Source organism: Mugil cephalus, chromosome 8 (genome assembly GCF_022458985.1).
Source record: "Mugil cephalus isolate CIBA_MC_2020 chromosome 8, CIBA_Mcephalus_1.1, whole genome shotgun sequence".
Lineage (NCBI taxonomy): Eukaryota > Metazoa > Chordata > Actinopteri > Mugiliformes > Mugilidae > Mugil > Mugil cephalus.
This window is the reverse complement of record NC_061777.1, coordinates 10033461-10054102: the sequence shown is the minus strand read 5'-3', so window position 1 is coordinate 10054102 and position 20642 is coordinate 10033461. Positions and strand designations below refer to the sequence as shown.

The window sequence follows — 20642 nt, the reverse complement described above, 5'->3', positions numbered from 1 at the left end:
ACTTTCTCATCCAATGCAAGTCGAGTTCATTTTATCTTTCTTGTGGGTTTTTTTTCAATGAGTGTTTACTTTTATGTGCAACAAAGCTGCGTTGACAAAGTAATTTCCCTCGTGGATGATTAAAGTCTAAGTCTAAACCAAAAATTAGTGTTGCAAAGTGAACTTAATTCCTGCATTTTCGTAGGACTGAAATGTAGAGAAAAGGACATTATTTTATTTGTTTTACTTATTGAAATGCTTTAAAAATATATAACTATATATATATATGCACCATTCGGCTTGATATAAATATCTAAATAACTTTCAAGTGATGGAAGATCTTGAACGCCTAGACTGCTCTAGAATTAAGTGAATACAACATGCGACAAGTAGGGCTCTTTACATTTAAAGATGGCAGAATTGCCACAAAAATAGATGAGGGCTCATATGGTCAATCATTTATTATGCGTTATTGTCTGTCGTATCTCAAGGACAGAAGAAATGGGCAGACTAACAAAAAGAAGCCACGAGAGACATCTAGGATATTGTGCATAGTTTGAAATGTTCCCGATGTGGTGAAATTCTCTTTAAGCTGGCTTCGGCGTAACCACCTTCTGCTGCGTTTATGCTTTTGCCGCTGGTCATCTTTTCCTCTCTGTTTTCTTTTTCTCAAACAGATAGCAACCCAGATCGCGGTACTGATAGCCAAGGTGGCCCGTCTGGACTGCCCCAGGCAGTGGCCGGAGCTCATCCCCATTCTGCTGGAGTCCGTGAAGGGTCAGGATGGCCTGCAGCAGCACAGAGCTCTGCTAACCTTCTATCATGTCACCAAAACCCTAGCGTCCAAGCGTCTGGCACAGGACAGACGACTTTTCCAGGATGTAAGTCCACAGCGTTGGCCGTTTCGTAAACCCAACTAACCAGCTACCTTATTGCAAGTTGTTGTTTGTCCGTCAGAATTTTGTTATTTTGCCCTCCTCACTTTGTACAGTAGTTGTGAACGCTTGAATATACAAAAGAAGAAATACAACTCTCTCCTCTGAGCCTTGCTGCTTGTTTAGCTTTTGTTGTGTTGATTTTTTCGTGTACCTTTTTTTTTTCTGTTAAACCATTTAGAAAAGAGCTATCTTGACGATTGCCCTTTTTCAGTTTGTCTGTAGGAGATGCTGTTCAGCTGCTCTAAAAGACCTGCCAAATACAAGACTTAAAGCAGCTGCATTCTCTGTGAATGCGTTGCTGTTTTCAAGCATGGATCAAGCATGATTGACTTGTCTGATAATAGATTTAATGCGTGAAAGGATACGGGGACATGGTTCAGTGAATTAGATTTTTCTTTCCAGGAGGCGGTGAATGGGAGTACGTACTCATTTCTACCCTTGATTTTAAAGAAAAGAAGACTAGAGTGGAAGGATGGACATGAATGGGATGGGTTTGAGACTGGGAGGATCACGTGGACAAACAAAAAGAGCATGAGAAGCACTGACTGAGACCAAATGCTTGGATGTCAGGCAAACGGACTGCCTATGCCAAAACTTTTTGCCCAGAGGCAAAGTGAGGAACAAACGCAGCCTGAGCCCCATTAAACGGTTCAGTTTTTAAATCGTACGCTGATGAGTTTGACAGTGAAGAGCCCATGCAGAGCCCTCTTCCCTGTCACAACACAGCTGGCTCGGTGGCCATCGTGCCACACTCTATTAATTTCAGTTCCAGCCGTGTGCTTTACCTCCTTTTACCTTTACGTCTTTTCTCATGGGAAGTCTGACTGCGAGACGCCTTTTTACCCTTGAGTCCAAACTCAGTTGAATCAGTACCACTCACAGTTATTTTAAACAGATGCTGAATACCATAACCGTCCCGAAGCTGAGATTTTGTCCAGGAGTTTTACATTAGGAAGCATTTTCACTACTGCGTCCAATGAACTGGCAAGTGTATTTTCGGCCTTAGCCATTTGTGTGAGCGTCTGTCAGTGCTCTCTCCGCCGTGTGCAAGGCTCAGTTCACAGTCTGTTTTCTGGAGGCGAGGAAAAAAGTGAGACCTTTAATAAAAAAGGAACAGCCCAGACCCCAACGCTGTAGCCTGACGTGCAACTCCCCCAGAAACCTAATCAGTAATTATTCATCATGGCGACGCAGACCTCAAGGGCTGTGCTCGGTCCGCTTAGTAGTGGTGTGTTTCCGCTTCAGTGTTTCCGACTGCTTCTCCATCTCCGCAATTTTCTGATTGTTTTGGATCTGTTAAAATCGAGTGCACTGAAGAATGACTGCCCGAGGAGGTCCGCAGGTACAAGCATTTGTAGAAACCCGACTGGTTGTCTTACCTTTTCCCTCTATGCTATATTTATTAGATAAATGTTTAAACTGAACAGTGTACTGTAGTATGGTTATAGTTTGTGCTCAAGTAGAGTTACAGCACATGTGGGAGATGAAGAGTGTACCTTCTCTATGGTCCCAGCTAAAAGAGTTTGAGGCGCGTGTTGACTGCATCATGGAGGATGATGCACTGATAGCAGCCCTTTGTTTTACTGTCCTGCTTGATGGAACTTTGGCAGCAAACTCTTCAGCCTGCACAGAGATAAAATGCTTAGTGGGAGATAACAGGAAAGAAAGGGAGACGGAGAGGCAGGGAACTGAAGCATTGGAGGCCCGTTGGCGCCAGTAGGAGGATCACCTGAGAAGTTGGATAAGACTGTGAAGATAAAGTTCGGGCTGAATTTGAGGAAGGAACTGGGACACTTCTCCAACTTCAGAAGTATTCATTAGTTTAAACTTTGATCCTTAGAAAGAAGTAGAGAAAGTTTGGAGGAGGAATGCTGCTCAGAAATGCTCAGGTCCTACTGCTTGTGTCTGGAAAATAATTATGTACATGTACAGGTGTACAGCCCTCTGCTTTTGCAAACGATCCATCTCGAAGCTGGATGTGCTGAGCATTCTGAGCCGCTGCTCCGTTTCACTTGTACACAGGGTTATCTTAATGACTATTGCCCCTCTGCCAACTCCATCCTGTCGGGCCATTTTCCTCTCAGGCGCAGGCAGATCTGTCTGCAGAACCACCGCTCACTTTTTCCGCGCCTTTCTCTAAACCGGTGTTGAAAATGCCGGGATCAACTGTGTCACAAATTCTCGCGCCAACAAATCTGCCGCCAACGATCGCGCTGCTGTCAGAGTCACCAAGATCAGGTTTTGACGCTTGATGTGAATATAAACCGAAGCTCCCGAACTTAAGCCGTTTGTCTCGCTTTGTGTTTTTGTACAACAACAGTCGGGACAATGCCCTATAGGATGGGTCTTCGCAAACAGATTGTCAAATGAAATAAAATTTCCTGGGGTGGCTTTGGTGTGAGCCGTAATAAAGACTCTTCTCGCAGCTGGAGGAAATAGTTTTCTTTCATAGATATTTGACTCTCTGTTGTCTTTTTTGTGTGTTTGGAGCAGAGTTGTGCCCAAAAACACACAAAGGTGTATCTCAGTTACAGGGGTGGAAATAATAAGTGTTTCTTGGCTGTTTTTTTTATTTATTTATTTTTTTATTCTCTCTTTAATGATTGCCAAACAATTCACAACTGCATTCTCTGCTTTTAACCCGCTTAGCTGTCGGCAGAGTGGGTCAGTTATAAAGTTGCATTGTTGTGGTGACAGGGACTCCATGTGTAGCAGTTTGTGGTCTAAGCGGCGTTGTTGTGTTGTTTCATAATTCTTATCAGTGCAGTGTGCCACCTGGGGGGGTCACAATGGGGATTGTGGTCTGCCTCAGGAAATTACACCAAGGAAAGCCTCACCTTCAGCCTTACTGATAAAGTCTTCTTTTTTTGTGAGTATGAAATGCACAGATGTGTACGATTATCTGTTTTGTACTCGCTAGCAGACGGCTGGTGTACAGCGATCAGGCATAACATTATGACCTGCCTTCCTAATATTATGTAGGCCTCTCTTTTGTCTCCAGAGCAGTTGTGACTCGTCAGAGATAATGACCTCCTGAGGGTGTCCTGTGGTGTCTGGAAACAGGATGTTGTTAGTGGGGGCCTTTGGGTATATTTGATCAGTTTAGGATCTAGTGAATTTGGACGCCAGGTTTTTGCTGAAGGAGAAAGTTTGACATGTGACATGATTAGACTCAGGTTTATTTGAAGATATGTGTGGTTTGAACTGGTTGAACGATGATTTAAGCAATATTACCCGAGAGGGTGTGCTTTTTAAGCACATCCTGAAGGGTAATATTGCGATAATACAACAATTACCAACTAAATAAAGCGTATATTAAATATTTATTCATGTTGTTGGACATTTTGCTCTCAAAATTTAAAGTTTTTTTGCAAAAGCGTGCTTCCCGTTTCCATAGAAATAAATCGGGTCTGACTAATAACTGGAACACAATCAGTCACGTCAGTAGACTACTATATATAATGGAACCTAGTTCACCACTACAGCAAATAATCCGAACCTTAGTAACAACCTAGCAACAGAAATGATTTTCTAGTCCCACTTAATCCGAAATAGGCACAAATCTTTCTTTTTTTTTGGTTATTCTCATCCTCCTCCAACCATTCAACGAAACTGAGACCACCAAATAAATCGAAATTAACAACAAACCGATGCATTTTCTGGCATATTTTTCAGCCGTTTCCTGCTCCAGCTCTGACAGTTACAGTGTTGCCATGGAGATAGATACAATGTTGCCACAGTCTTGGCGGAGCAAGATTTTTAGTGATGAGTCAGCTGTGCTGTAATGCTGGTTTGAGCACGTTCTAAATGTCTTATTGACCAATCAGATTTCTTGGTCGGAACTACTTGTATAATGTAATTTTTTTCACACCTTCATTTCAACTTGAGATGTCATTCAAGGTACAATGTTCATTTCATTGGGCTATATATATTTACTTTTCTTTAGTTTGTGGAACACTGGATCACACAGGCTCCTGTTTAAAGGCACCTTGTGAAGGCTGTGTTCTTTTTCCAGTTGTTTTATGAGTTAGGAAATTGTTACTTGTGTAAATACTGGTTCAACAACTTGAGCTGGATCCTTGTCACATGGTGGAAGAAAGCGAACGGGGATGACACATCTGAAGGCTCTGTTATAGGGCACCGAACTCTGGCTGGCAATATACCCTTGGAAGTGCCCGGAGCATTTTGAAAATTGCCTTTCACCCCCCTCCCATGTTTCCTTTGCAAGAATACCCAGCTGTGAGGTCAGATCTGCTTTTGGCCAGAATCCAACATAGATGCCACTTTAAACTTCACGAAAAAAAAAAACTCCAACTCACATGTACTGAGTAAGCCGACAGACGAGTATGAGATTGTTTTCTAAACTTGGCTCATCACTTTTAGGTTCCGTGTGTTGGATTAGTCTTGGATCTGAGGAATGAAAAGTGGCAAGCTCTAGAGAAATCTCTGCAAAGAAGAAACTTGCCAATCTTGCGACTTCTGTGAAGAATATATCAAACCCTGTGCTGTGCTGTCAAAGTAGAGATTTCTCTTTCAGCATGCGTATACCAGAAACTTTAAAATTGGTCTAAAGTGTTACCCTAGGCACACAGTAGTTAGTGTTGCTTAGTTCATGTGCTCGAGATATGGCGTTATACTTGAAACGTTGACAATAATTTAACTTAATTTAAATGTACTTTGAGTAACCATCACCTACTACCACTTTGCCAAATATCCACATTGTATAATTGACAAATTGCTGTCTTACTGCCTTTTTCAGTGACGTAGGGTTACTCTCTTCCATGACTACAAAAGATGGGGCTTGGCTGCAGCCTGATACAATCCGATAACTGAAAAACGTCTGGATCCAAAAATGTCTGGCCCCTATACCGATCTTCTGATACTAACCCAGACATCCCTACCTGAAATAAAACTCCCTAAATTATATTATGTCAATAGCTGTAATGGGAAGTTCATTTAGAGTTAAATTAGACTCAGTGGTTTCTTTTTAGCTTCTTTTTGTCTGTGATGTTTGCACCACCACCATTGTCTGTTGGTCTCGGCTATAGATGAATGCATTTAAGTCTGTTGTGACACAGAGTAACTTTAAGGCCATGTAAAAATATTGTTACAAGTGTGACTGACTGTACCTTCGACGTTTATGTTGACAGCTGGCGTCCGGCATCTACAGCTTTGCATGCTCCCTGTGGAGCCATCACACGGATTGCTTCCTCCAGCAGATCTACGCCAGAGATGAGGCTGCGGCACTAAGCTCACTGGAAAGGACACTGCTCTCCCTTAAAGGTAGCAACAGTTCACATACACTCACACTCAGAAACACAATTCTGATCAGTCGACAACAAATTTTCATTATTAGCCGTTATGTATTGGCTGTAATGGCCGAACAGAAAAGCCTGTTAGTTAAACTCCCGGCGCACACCCAGAACAGACTCTCACCCTGGATACGTGGCCTGCTTCGAAATGTTCTGGTCGCTGGACCGGAGCCGCAGAATGTTGCGGCCCCAGAGAAAGAACCACGAACCGAATCTTTGCATGCTGCGTGTGCTGGTGTCAGCACAGATGAATATCTGTCTAATATCTACCAACTGGAGCCAATCGTCCCTCAAGGCGGACACAGCTGCTTGTTTTTTTAACAGGGCTACAGAAGTCACTTTTTCTGCCCTGGCCTAATCGCTGTGCACGAATTTAGATAGCAAGCGACCCTTTACAGGTTATACAGGCCGACTAGAATTTATTTTTGAGTTTTCAGTATAATTATATTCAAACTTAGTGTAAAACAGGCAAAAACAAGAGCAACTGTGCTTGTTGCTTTTCTTGAAGATGTTTCGACATTCAACCAAGCGTCTTCTCCAGTTCTAAAAGACTGGTAGGGAGCTGGAGCACATTTGTGGGTGTTGTCCCCTGAAAGTTGCATGGCTAGTGTCCAAGAACCGGATAATACTACTTGGAGGAAAATATTTTGATCCTGCTTTCCTTCCCCCAGTGAAACATGCTCTGACAATCCCTCTCTGAACTGGGGAGGTGGATTTAGACATAATCTGCCATCGATTGACAACACAGTCTTGACATCTGTCTCCGGAAACCAAAAAAGTTTCACCCGTGTTCACACCTTGAGGCCGGAGTTTCTGGTAGATAATGGGTTGTTAAAGTAGCATTCAATATGGCAGGAAAACAGTTTTTCCCCCAACTTCAGGTAAGTATCTGGACGTTGGGGTGAAGCTTGCTACATAAGCTCGCAAGAAATGAGTAATTTATTCTCACTCCCAGGGCTGCGAGAACAAGAAGGTAGAACTGAAAAAGCTGCTTGGGCGAAACCAAGAAAAACAGTTGTGTATGCATACTACTACAATTAGGGTGCAAAAATGCTGATAGGAACAAATCTATTGATACAAAATGGCAAGTAAATTATAGCCATAAATGACTGACTGCATCTTTCATAATGTGATTTTCTTTTTTTTTTTTTTAATAATGATCCCACCTTTTGACAAAACCTTAATTAAGTTGTGAACTGTGCTGCTACTCTGGGAGACACTCATTATGTGTGGGAAGTGACTTCATAGTTAATTTGCAATTAGGGACAATCCTGCATACCGATTTCATTTTCTGTCTGCCCCTATCAGTGCTTCGCAAGTTGACAGTCCACGGATTTCAAGAGCCGCAGCAGAATATGGAAGTGATGGTGAGTCTTACGTTATTTCCTCTGTGTCTGCCAGAGAACCCCGTCATATTTTCGATAAAGCTGATTTTTAAAATTTTTTTCCCCCCTGTTTGTGTTTGGAGTTGAAAATGACTCCAATCATACCGTGCAAAATATGGACGGCCGTGGTGATTGAAAGTGCCTTAAGCCTTGTCTTGGTTCAAAGAGTCAAGAGTTCTCTATGAGCTCTTCTCCCGCCCTCTGTGCGAAGGAAGTCAAACTCCATGAAACTGTTAATTCAATTCATTTTAAATCTGGTTTAAAAAAAAAAAAAAAAAACCTTGAGGGTCTGCCTGGATAGGCTTTGGTTTTTCCCTCATGGCTCAGAGTTAATGAAATCATTTGCACAAAATATCCCAGGCCTTTGAACTCCATCTGCTCTTCTTCCTGCATGGTGAGAGAACAGCAGTAAATGTTAGTGGTAACTAAATGATAGTCGGCTTTTTACAAAACAAACATACTTTGAGAATGTGCTCGTTGCTCCAAGATACAGACGAACACCAAACCTTAATTTAAAAACTACTGGCAACAAAGGCCAACTGTGATGTCACCACAAATGTCCCTTGAACACACCGCAACACCCAACTACTGCAAGCCACCAGCGTGGCGCATATGTTCTGCACTTGCATGATTGGAAAAATTAAGCTATGAAACTAGGTTTACAGTTTATTAGTTAATTCTTTCTAGATGGTCGAAAATATTCCTAGATTTGAATGTTCAGGTGAGATGATGTAAAACATGAAATGCTTTCAGTGTGCCCTCAAACCTTTGGTTATTTTTCATCATCTCTTCTCCTGCACTGTTTTGCTAAGCTGAACAGCCGATCACTGAAATCTTTATAACTTGTTCTGCCGTCCGTCCATTATCCGATATATGAATCATCTGAAGAGCCAGACGTAAGGTGCGGGACACACCGGCGGCGTCACAGACCTTAAACTTATTATTCTGTACCTCTAACCATGTTGTACATCTTAATAAAAGCCCTTAATGATGATGATATCCCAACTATTATTACTATCGGTTTTTAAATCACTGTGATTACTCAGACAGCAACGGACAAATTGCAGCAATCTGTGCCGTTAATGTACATGAAACGTCTTACTGTTTTAATAAAAGCTCTTAATTATGATGCTACTCCAACTATAAAAAAAAAACTATTTACAGAGTATATGGCACATATGGCACACAGCTGTCTTTGAATAATTGTAAATCTCCGTGGTCTAAAGCACGGGTGTAAAACTTACGGCCCGCAGGCCAAAACCGACCCGCCAGAAGGTCCTGTCTGGTCTGTGGGATGAAGTGTGAAAATTAGAATTAAGCTTAAGAGCAATTTTTCAATAAAACTGGCACCTATTTGAAATTTTTCCACTAGGAAACACATGTGCTAATCATCGCAGTTCATTAAATGTAAACATTTTCATAATGTACTTCTCTGAACTAAAACTATGCTATGCTATGCTATGCTATGCTATGCTATTGTTATGTTACTGGTCCGGCCTGTTTGAGATCAAATTGGGCTTTATGTGGCCCCTCAACTAAAATGAATTTGACACCCTTGAACTAAAGTCAAGAGCACCAACGCCAGGTTTTAAAAAGTGGTGTTAATGTACATTTTTATTGCTGAACAACACAAATAGCTTCTCATGCGTAGCAAGAAAGTCTTAGGGGAGCGGAGTAAATTAGACCCTGGCAGGCTGCCGTAGTGTTCACATTGTATGGGAAACAATGGAAATGTTGCCTTTCCACAGAGACATTCAGCGTGTTCTTTTGTTTTCGAGTAACCTTGAGAGCACAATCATTCGGAGGTCACGTCGCCATTAGCTTTAAAAACCTGCTATCAGTTGCTGTTTGAGCTGCCTCCATCCGTCAGTCTTTTTGTGTCATTCTGTTATTTACCGTGTTTATTGCCTTACGAGTTGTTTTTTTCTGTCAAGCGGGAGAAGGGCATCCTCTGACAGAAGGAATGCTCCATTATTCCGCTAATGAGTCGGCGTTTTAACTTGCAGGCTGAAGGTTGCATGGTGGTTGAGATGCTCCCATTAAAATGTCATTTGCCTTCAGCTGTCGCAGTTTGCTCATTCCAGCTCGTGGCACGCGGAGTTAATATTTCATGTGGAAATATGTATTGTCTCAGACCAACTACTTACAATTGTAGCGTGTTACCATTTTTCACCCTTTACATTATTCAGCTCATGGTGACTTAATAGAGAAATATGCTTTCGGTATATCCATCAGGCATGTTAGGTGGTATGCCTCATATCATTTCAAATCAAATAATTATGTATATATATTTTGCCAGTAATAAATTTCTTACTTAACTATGAGAAAAGGCATGCGTGGGGGTCTGCAGGTTCTGATATTGTCAAATTGAGTAACATCCTGCCATCATTTGTCAGCCTCCTCTTAAGCACCAGGCTGCCGGCTGTTTCGGATGGTTTTCTTATTTCCCTCCTTTTTCTTCCAGTCCTCTGTGTATCACTGCAAGATGTCCTGACAAATTTAATTACATTTTTTTTTTTTCTTCCATCGAATTAACCCACTTTTGTATATAAGCTACAACACATACAGTGTTCAGATTTCCACCAGGATGCATCTCAGCACTAGCTGTCATGACTTAAGAAAAGAATTGAACTGAAAGAATTGTGATGTTATTAATAGGAACAAGTGGGATGAGTCAGACTGATTGGTATAAAGCCTCTTAAATTAATAAGATGCATTTCTTTTGCTCAAATAAACCCTGTTCCTGAATACCAAACAGTGATTTGTGCATTTAGTGTCAATACTGCCACAAAAGCTTTTTCATTCTGTTGATAGGAATTCTCATTCAGATCATTTGGACTAATATTAACTACTTCCCGGGCTTTTAAGCCTTAATATTTATGGACAGATAAAAAAAAAGATAAAATTTCAAAGGGACGCCCCCCTCCCTCCCCCCTCCCCTTTTTTAATCTGACTTACTGATTTGGTTTTCAGCATGTTTTTTGCCCTTCCTTTGGTGATGAGGGTGATGCTGGAAAAAAAAAGAAGCTGTTAATTCATATTAAATGATCTAATTCCATTTCAAGGTTATTCCCCTCCTCTATCAGGGGCTGAAGAAAAGAGTCGACAGCAGTGTTCATTTTGACAGCCATTTTTTTTTTTTTTTTTTTTTGACTTTGAGTTCATCTTCACATGAAAAGGCCTATTAGACTTTGAATTTTGGACATTTTTTATCTTTCATCCTTTCAGTTCAGTTCGGCTTTATTCTAGTTTTAGTTGACCTCATCGTATTTTAGTCAACTTAATTTAGTCAATTTAATGAAACTTACACACTGATCAAGTATAGTAAATGACATTGACCGTCTTGTGACAATGCAATTTTCTGATGGGAAACTTTTGGACCTGGCCTTCGTGTGGATGTTACTTAGTACCCACCCAGGCCAGACCAGGCACCTATACCCCATAGCAATGACACTCGTTGGTGGCAGCAGCCGTCCCCAGCAGGATGCAGCCTGATGAAGATGTAAAGCACGAAATGCCTTCTCCAGCAATGCTGGAGAGCTGCAGCGAGTTTGAGAGTACTGACTGAGAATGAGTAATGTTGTCAATTTCCACACAGACTGCCTCAATAATGAATTTTTAAAACTTATTTTGCAGCTGAATGACTTTTTTTTTGTTTTCTCGACTTGATTGTCAATTCAGCATTAGCGGAGAGCATTAGCAGGCTGAGGGCAGTGGGTTTTGTTATTCAGATGTGGACTGATCAATCTGTATGACTTAAATCTAGGCGGTTAACAAGCATCTTTGTGACGCTCCCCCAGACTTGATAGATTTTAAAAGGTGGATATCTGCTGCAACTTCCTAAACCCTCAAAATCGTTCCTTCTGCACAAGAACAAGCTCGATAACCCGCGGCTACGGCATTTGCTGAATATTCCCTTTTCTATAAAAATGGATCTGGGTTTGTTTGGTTGACACTGTCAATTCCTTTGCAAACACCCTCCACGTTACTGCTGACATGCACATTTGATACCCACCACTCTGTCTCCCTTTTTTTTTTAATCTCCTCAGGTAATATGCAGACATTTGTTTTTATCTTCTTCCTCCCTCGTGGTCCCACGAGCCCCACTCCTCCTCTTGTTCCTGTAAAACTTTCTTTGACTGATTCAGTCGAAAATGTCTCTTTTTACCCTCCTGTTTTGTGTTTTTATTTCCTGCACGCCCTATGCATGCTTTCCGTGCGTGCACATTTACATCTTCTATCCCCCCCCCCACACCTCGCCTTAATTCCACCATTAGCTTAACAAATACCACCCGTGGACCACGTTCTCCATCATCTCACGTTCTCCTCCTCTGGCACCGTCTTTCTTCTCTAACTCTGTTACCAGCTTCAGTAGCGTTGGTAGGCTGGACGTGTGATTAATGAGACTGCTGTTGACCTCGTGGCTGAACATTAATGCAGAACTAAACAGATTGCATCTCCATCTATCATCTAATTTCCCCACTCTCTTCTTCACTTTGAGCTGTGACTACAGCAGGGTATAGAAAATTGATTCCCTTTCATACTGTGTTGCTGGCACTTTAATTTATACCCGTGAGTACAGTGTGCCCACGCACGAATGCACACAAATACCACACTTATGTCCTTGTTAAGTTTTTTGCTTCTGGGCAATACTTATGAAGCAATCATGAGAGATTCCACTCCGGAAATGTTGAAGAGATTAAACTCTATCTCACCCTCTTCTCATCTCTATCTTTTCAGGGTTTCCTGAATGCAGTGTTTGAAAGGCTAAAACAGTTCTTGGAATGCTGTGAGTACTCGTCTCATTCTCTGTCCTAAATCTCTCTTCCCTTCAGCAAAGAAACATGGATAGCAATTTTTAATCTAGTGCAGGAGACACTTACTTAAAAGGTTATGATCCCCAAAGTTGGGGTCTCATGATAGCTTAACTTAATTTATGTGTCAAATTTAAAGTTCAGACTCCACCATCCTTAAGGGTTCGACTTATAATTGCCAAAGTATTAGGAAGAAGAAGCTTTTGAAGTACAACCCATGCTCACTATGAACTATAGTATGAACTGGACTTTGTAATGGTTACATATTGAGCAGAGAAAGGTAAAGACGAGATGAAACATGTCTTTTATGGTGACCTTATCGTGTAATAGTATATGTGAACATAAAAATCAAGCTATAAAGCTATCAGAAATGATAAAGTAATTCCCACCCTTCGGTCCTTCCTATTAATTGGTTTACATGTGACAAGATCCCTCGACGTGTTGTGTGCCAGGTGAATTATACACTCCTTTAAGAGAAAGTACATTTTTTATATTCAGGTCAAGAAGCTATTCAGCGGTGTATTTACTCAGTCTCCAGTGCTCTTTATGTACAAGTAGTTCTTATACCAGACTTAATATGCACACTTACCACCAACCGCATGTGGGGACGGTCAACAGGTGGCCCACAAGTGGTCAGACCAGACATGTGAAGTTTTATTCAATGCACTTTCAAAGGACGGTGGATGAACACGTTAGAGCAGTGGTTCCCAACCTGTAAAACTAAACTAACATCACTAGCCAATCGAAGTAGGGTGGGGGTATGAAGCATGGTTGAGATGCACCTGCAGCTGATGCTGCATTAAAGACAACTTGGGGAAGAAGATGCTCGGAGTTGTCAAACTCGGAAACTACTGCTTCCTAAATAAAAACTAGATTCCGCACATATTTTAATGTCCAGCAAACGGTGAAAATACACCAGACTTATTTTTCCCTTCGAGTTAATGTGTAAATGTGAATGCTATGATATTGGAAGACTAAAATTTCTGAGTTCTGGTGAAGGCATCATGTAAGAGACCTTTTTCATTGAAGTCACATGTTGGAAAGATGGAGAGTAGATTTCTGAAGCTAGGAGAATGTGTACTAACTACTACTGTACGGATTAACAGTTGTGAAACGGTTTATTTATAAAGCACATTTAAAAACAACCAAGGTTGACCAAAGTGCTGTACAATTCAAAGATACGAGTAGGTTGGGCTCCAAGGAACAAAGATTGGGAACCATTGCTTTAGAGAAGCAACTAAGTTTCTGTCCCTCAGCACAGTTTATAGTATATAACTCAATAAGTATATAACTCCTGGTTTTCACAAACTACCATTTACTCCTCAGTGACACCCTTTGAGCAGGAACTTCTCTTTGCGGGGAGGTATTTGCCCTTTTAGATCAAGTTGTTCCAGGTTCTTCTTTACAGTCCTCAGGACTATAAAGTTTAGGCCAAGTAAATAACATTTTACATCAGCAGTTTCTCCAGCATCGTAAACTCAGCCTTTGTGATTTGTATATTTTTAACTCTGGAACAGAAAAATTAATGGCACCGTCAGTCTAAATTAAGAACCCAGTTCCTCCCGTGGAAGCCAAGATAAATGTTCTTTAAAATGTTCTCCATCCTGTTCAAATGTTCCGTTAGTGGAAACACCAATGAATCAGAGCCCAGCTATATAAGTTAATCACACCGTCCTACCTCTCTATCAAGTGTCTCTCTTTTTTTTTCCAATTCCACACAAGTTTGTCGTAGCAAAATGCCCAGTGAGCGTGCGTTGAATCTCAAATGCAACCCCACAACTCAAAATAGCGGCAGGCATTAGCAAAAATATAATTTAACATATCAGCCCCAGCTATCAGTTTTAATATTCACCCCGCTGATGGCGGTGGAGACAGAATCGGGATCCTGCTGGTATTTGGGGCCTGGCAGATAGGGGAATCGGCAAGGCAGCTCACAGCTCTGCTCAGCCTGATAAGGTCAGCTATATAAACTGCCGTCTTTTGGACAGTCTGTGAGCCCATTCAGATGTCTCTCTCCCTCTGTATGATGTTTGTCCTCCAACTAGGGTCACCTGTCTATTTTTGTCAGTCGCTACAGGCTATTGTTGAAAACTTTTTTTTTTCTTTTTTGCTAAGCTACTGTCAGAAATAATGAATATGCCTTTGTTTCAGCATCATCCATTACCGTCTGGGTCTAGATTGGCCCGAGTTTGTTGGTTCAGACATATGACTCCCCCCTTCCCCAGTGACTTTGATGACTTTGCACAGCATCTGCTAACAATACTAGCTGTCACACACCTGCAAACAGAGAAACAACGGCATGGACACAACGTCAATAAAATGCAACAGCGGTTTGATCTGCATATTCCCTGATCTGTACAAAACCAGGAAGTGGCAAGTCAGCAGAGCTCATACTTTTGATGAATCTATTATCATCTTAAGTTAGTACCTGCCGACAGACACTTAAATGTGCATAAAGCACGAGGAAGCACTGACCCCGGCTGTTGACAAACGATGGAGGAAGGTCAGAGACTGATAGTCTGTACTGATTTCATCACACAGATTGACAAGAAAGTAAACAATGCGGGGCGTCTTTATTGGCCCTGGCATCAGGAGTGGGTTCATGGAGCCAAAATGTACATCACAGGGAGCAAGTCGTTCATTTCTGAGTCGTTTAATCGCTGTATTTTATTATATGCACCAGTGCGTGTAATTTGCCCACAGAGGGTAGTAAGGTATCAAGGCGCAAAGACAATTTGACCTCGGAGGAAGGAACATTTTTAAAGGCAAAACTAGATAAATTAATTTCTTCTTGTTTCTTACATGATGAATGGATGACAAATGATCTTAAAACAGACTTTGGCCATTGTTTTTTAGACTGCACAAAAATAAATAACGCTTAAAATAAGTTGTAGTGTCCAGCTCAGTGCTGTACTACCTGCTTTTGAATGCCATCTGAGCAAATCAGTTTGTCATGGCTACAAGATACACGCTTTTGAGGACGGACAGACCTCGCTGATTAATTTAAGACTTGTTTTAAGCTCCATAAAAAGATAACATGTGTGCATTTCTTTAAGGATTTCTCCCAATCCAAACTTGAAAAAATGGAGATCAAATCAAGCATTTTAAAATGTTATCGTCGGTAAACCTCATGTTGAATATCTTGTACAAACTATAGTAGAGTATGCAATGCTGTCCCGTATGCATCAGTAAATACAATAAATGTGGATTATCAGATTAAATTAAGGACAATTGGAGCTTTAAGAGCTTTACTGAGAAGTAACGTTAGCTGTACAATACTGTAACATCTGACTAGACATTAAAAGGATGACAAGGAGTTATTGCAAATAATCTATTCATGGTTTTATTATTATTTATTGTTGGAACTGAAATAGTTACTGTCGGCCATAACTACACCAAGACAGGAACAATGACAAACTTATCTGGCAGCCCTCCAGAACATAACTTAGAAAGTAACTTAAGGTCTGACTTCATTAAAAAATACAGCATAAATAAATATTACCTGACACTAAATGTGAACCACAACACCAGGTTTCTGTGCCTGGATTCCCGTTGTTTCTGCAGTGATCCATTTACTTCTCTTTTCTTTTCTCAGAAGGAGATATCTGCAAAAAATATATCTCTGACTGCTTTTCAAATCTGTTGGTACTGTCAACGGCACAACAGCTCTTTATTTTCTTTAAACTAATTTTACAGTTTAGATGCTATTAAAGCCTGTGATTCAAACTAATGCGGCTAATCTAATCTCCATAATCTCCATAATCTCCACACTCAACTGTCAATTTTTGCCACTTAGTGGCTGTAACCATGGAGACTTCGCTTGTGGTGGTGTCACGTGCATGCCCTCTATTCTACTTCTTAGAAAATTCTAATTGTTTTCTCATATTCAATAAGAATACAATATTAGATTATATTGCATATAACCGAAAGTCACAACGCACTGAGATAGTCTGTATGCAGCCAGCTTAACTGTTGGCATTTAGTTGGCATCAGCTTACCTGTGTCTTCATCTTTAAATCCTTGCTGTCAAAGTGTCAGATCTTTTACAGCTTTAGCTGAGATCAGAGCTCACATCCCGTTTCTCTCAGGAGAGGTTGGCCTTTTTTGTTTTTGCTTCGTACGTTAGACAGTTGTGTAAGACTTTGATTTATTGATACCACTGTAACATTTCCCCTCTAAATACATACAGGCGTATATTTAGCCGTGGTCTGTTGATTAAGAAGCAGCCGTGAAGGGTCATTTAAGTAAAGGGGGGGAAAAAAAGCTTAATAGGAGAACAACCGTATCCTAAAATAGGATGTAAAAGGTCTTTATTTTGGCAAACTAGGATTCCCCGAGGATTCTGTATGTTTGTATGAAGCCCTCTGCTTCTTGTGTTTCAGGTCGCCAGGTTGGTCCAGAGAGCACATGCAGAGAAAAGCTGGAAAAGACGATCATATTGTACACTAAAGTTGTGAGTTGATTTGTGTATAATCATAATAACAAAAAAAATAAAAATTCCACCACGAATGTCTGCCCCCAACTCTTGACCAACTCTTCCTCTTCTCCTCACTCTCTTCATTGCAGTTGTTAGATTTCCTGGAGTACCATCCGTGTGCATTCATACCCCTGATCCAGCGTTCCCTGGAATTCGCTGTCAGCTACGTTTTCACCCCGGCGGGGGAGGGCGTGACCTTTGAGCGTTTCATCGTTCAGTGCATGAACCTTATCAAGATGATTGTGAAGAATGACGCCTACAAGCCTTCCAAGAACATTGACGGTAGGATGTGGGACCTCGGGGAAAGAGAGGAACACGAGATGGTTGGTTGAGGAAGATTGAAAAGAAAGATAGACAATCTAAATCAACTTTTGGGTCTGTGATTTAGAAGCAAACAGGAAATACCTCTAGCTTTTAAAGCTTTCACCCAACATCCAAACGCACAATGCTGTAATGCCATCACTGTGCCTTACCAGTTCATGTGTTCAGGTTTATTTCTAGTCGTCAGGCGACTCTTTAGAAATGGAGCACATCCCATCACCTGGGCCTCACTTCAACTTTCTCCATCCCACCTTTAGAAAGCAAACCAGAGAGTCTGGAGGCTCACAGAATCAAGACGGCGTTCTTCACACACCCTACGCTGACTGAGATCGGGCGCAGGCTGGTCTCGCACTACTTCCTTCTTACAGAGGAAGAGCTGGCCATGTGGGAGGAGGACCCCGAGAGCTTTGGTAGGACCCCACCACTAACCCATCCCTCGAATACACACGCTGAATCCAAATGTCCACACTCATCCGGACGTGCAGAGCCAACATGTTTTCTGGGAACCGTGAAGAACTGTGAGGGATAGCCTTTTTGGCAATTCATGAAGCTAACAATATGCCTCCGGGTGCCTGCATTTCAGCGGGCTGTTTATTGATTTAGGCAGTAGTACTCTGGTATAAAATAGCTCTTGTGATTAATTAGCGATAATATATAGCATCAAGATGAAATGTTTGATTTCATTAGAGCGTTTCTAACATCATGTTGACATTTATCTACAGCTGCTTCCCTCCGTGTTTTTTTGGTACAATGCTCATTTGTATTCTCCTCATAAAAGTGTGCCGTGGAATGGATTATAGGGCGTAAAGTTTGCTGCTGGGTGCAGCTACAAGAGCAGTTGAGGTCTTAGCGGCAGTTTTTATTTTCCTTGCAGCTCGGTGCCCTCACAAGTTCGAGGTAATGACACAGAGCACTCAGACACAACACTTTAGGAAGTTGAAACCACCGTGTTGACATTTGGATTCGACTTTAAAGTCAGCCCGCACCACGCAAGTGTGGAAAAATACATCTCGACGTACAGCGCCAAACCACAGTCGTGACCTGCAGATCGGCGATTTCTAACACATAACGCATTTTCCGTCTCTCCTGCAGCTGTTGAAGAAACAGGTGGCGACTCCTGGAAATACAGTCTGCGGGTGAGTAAAGACAGAGAAATGGTCCATCTTATGTGCTCTCGCGGGCAGAGATGACGGTTGTACGCACCTCTCTGTGCGCTCATGGCATCAAAAGCTGTACATCAAAAAAAAGGAAGATAAATGTCACATAAAACTACAGAAGAGGAACGTTCAAGAAGCAGGAAAAAAGTTGTTTTTGGCTGGATGTCTGCACATTCTCAAGTCAGTATTTAAACTCGTTAAAAATGATTAAAAGAAGCAGATTTAATATCGCTGTCGTTGCTTTGATATTAATTGTCGTAAATATTTTTAGAACGGCCTATATTTCAGAAAGCTGTGTTTTATGTGATGGCACTTAGAAGACCGTATACATTTCAGCATCATAAAACAGCGAGCGGAGCCCGGGGCTCCACAGCCCGTCTCCGTGGCTGAGTCTAGTCTAGTCGGCAGAGGCTTATCTTCAGCTGTTGCCGATGCATGACATAATCTTTTATTATTTTTCCCGTCTGCCCCTTATTTCGGCTCTCATCCCTCTCCGTGTCGTGCCCATTTCACTTACTTTCATCACTTCAGATGACTAACTTCTTTTGAAGTACGGCGACACTTTTTTAATCCAACCTTTTCATCATTTAAAAACATGCAGCAGCGGAGGGAAAGTGGGATTAAAACACGCGAGAAGGTCCAATGTGAAGGATTTAGATGCAGCTAAATATAATTGAGTTTCCATTAGTGTATGGTCACCTGATATTGTCCAATGTTGGTTCTTTGCTTAGAATGACCCTGATCCATCTACAGAGGGGGGGTGGTTCTCCTCCACAGTCGTGTTTCTACAGTAGCTGGGAAGAGACAAACCTCTAGAGAGCCTTTTGCATTTTTATGTTTGAAGTTTTCACCAGCACCACCATAGCTTCTCCCACACACTTGGAACAGCAGGGAAGCTCAGTTGGTAGAAATCTCTTACATGGTGGACCTTTAAGTTGCTATTTACATCACAAATTACAGATCATCTTCAGTAGACAGCTAATTTTTAATACTGTCAGTGTTTCATTTTGTGGCTCAGCAGCACAGTGTTTTCATTTTTTGTCCCGGGAGTTCGACATTTTCATATCGCAGCTGTTTTTAAATGATACTATTTTTTGGGGCCCCAGTGCAAACCTCTGCCATTTCCACCTATAAGGCACTACCTGCCTTATACATATGCGATGCTCGATTAAGGAGCTTGTGCACTTTGTCTTTTTGACCTTCCTGTTGTCACCTCAGGATCGTTCATGGATCAAATGTCTGCGTCCATCTATTGTGTCCATGGTCAGCAATTCGAATGTTTGATTAGAGATGACCTCTCCCTATCAGTATAACTGTCGGTGTGCATAGAAGAGGGGCTTTGCGCTCGTCCTGTTCTCATGATGCTTTTTTTGAGTTGCTAAGCAACCTCTGACCTCTAGCCATCACAGAAGAAAGGTTATGCTCACATATTCACACAGCTTATTCTCGCACGTTTGTTTTATTTAATATAGATAATATTTAATTTGTCTAAAACCAATAAATGAAGGTGGGTGGACAGTTTCTCCTTTGACACAGAAATCCAACTTATTGACTTTTTATTGAACTGGAAATTCAATGCACTGTTGGCTGTTATTTGTGTGCATTTGTGAAGCCTCTTCGTGTAAGCGTTTCTTTTCTCTGACCCAAACCACAGCTGGCCTTGGGAATTGTTGCGATGACTTCCACATCCGTTTGCCTTTCTGTTCAGTCCATTGTGAGCTTTCTTTTTGTCTGTCTTCTGCTTCCATTTCTTTATTTAGCCTTGTACGGAGGTGCTGTTCCTGGACATTTTCCACAACTACAGCCAGACCTTGACACCGGTGCTGCTGGATATGGTTCAGAATCTCCAGGGTCAGTTGAAACTTCACTTTCGCGTACATCTTCTCACGCTAAGGGAAACGTGTAGTCAGTGATCATTGAGTTATGTTCAACATCGCTAATAAATACCTTTAACTTCCTATCATTTTTGAGGATGTTTGTCTGAACTATTTCATGTTATATCTTAAATATCTTATTCTTTCTGACATATTTTACCTTGGTTGTGGTTTTAATTAATGTATTTATAAACCTTATGCTGCCTACTTTAATGGCGTCTATTTTAAATATTTTATGCAGATAGAATTGTCTCAACATTCACACACATCAGTTAACCTATAGCAGAATGTGGGCCTCAGGTCTCAAACCCGTATTTCCGCTCGTGAAATGCGGTGCTGTTAATTTAAAGCGAGTCATGCATATTTTATACGTCAGAAGACCGCA

General features: G+C 41.4%; 1 protein-coding gene across 1 annotated transcript in view; it reads left to right on the top strand.

Annotated features, from left to right (window-relative positions):
• ipo11 (importin 11) overlaps positions 1-20642 on the top strand; it is a 113693-nt gene that overhangs the window by 13322 nt on the left and 79729 nt on the right. Inside the window, exons 5-13 of the mRNA XM_047592591.1 lie at positions 657-860; positions 6068-6200; positions 7538-7596; positions 12355-12403; positions 16811-16881; positions 16995-17187; positions 17484-17636; positions 18319-18362; positions 20144-20234. Coding sequence (XP_047448547.1) covers positions 657-860; positions 6068-6200; positions 7538-7596; positions 12355-12403; positions 16811-16881; positions 16995-17187; positions 17484-17636; positions 18319-18362; positions 20144-20234 — 997 coding nt within the window. The remainder of the gene's footprint in view (positions 1-656; positions 861-6067; positions 6201-7537; positions 7597-12354; positions 12404-16810; positions 16882-16994; positions 17188-17483; positions 17637-18318; positions 18363-20143; positions 20235-20642) is intronic.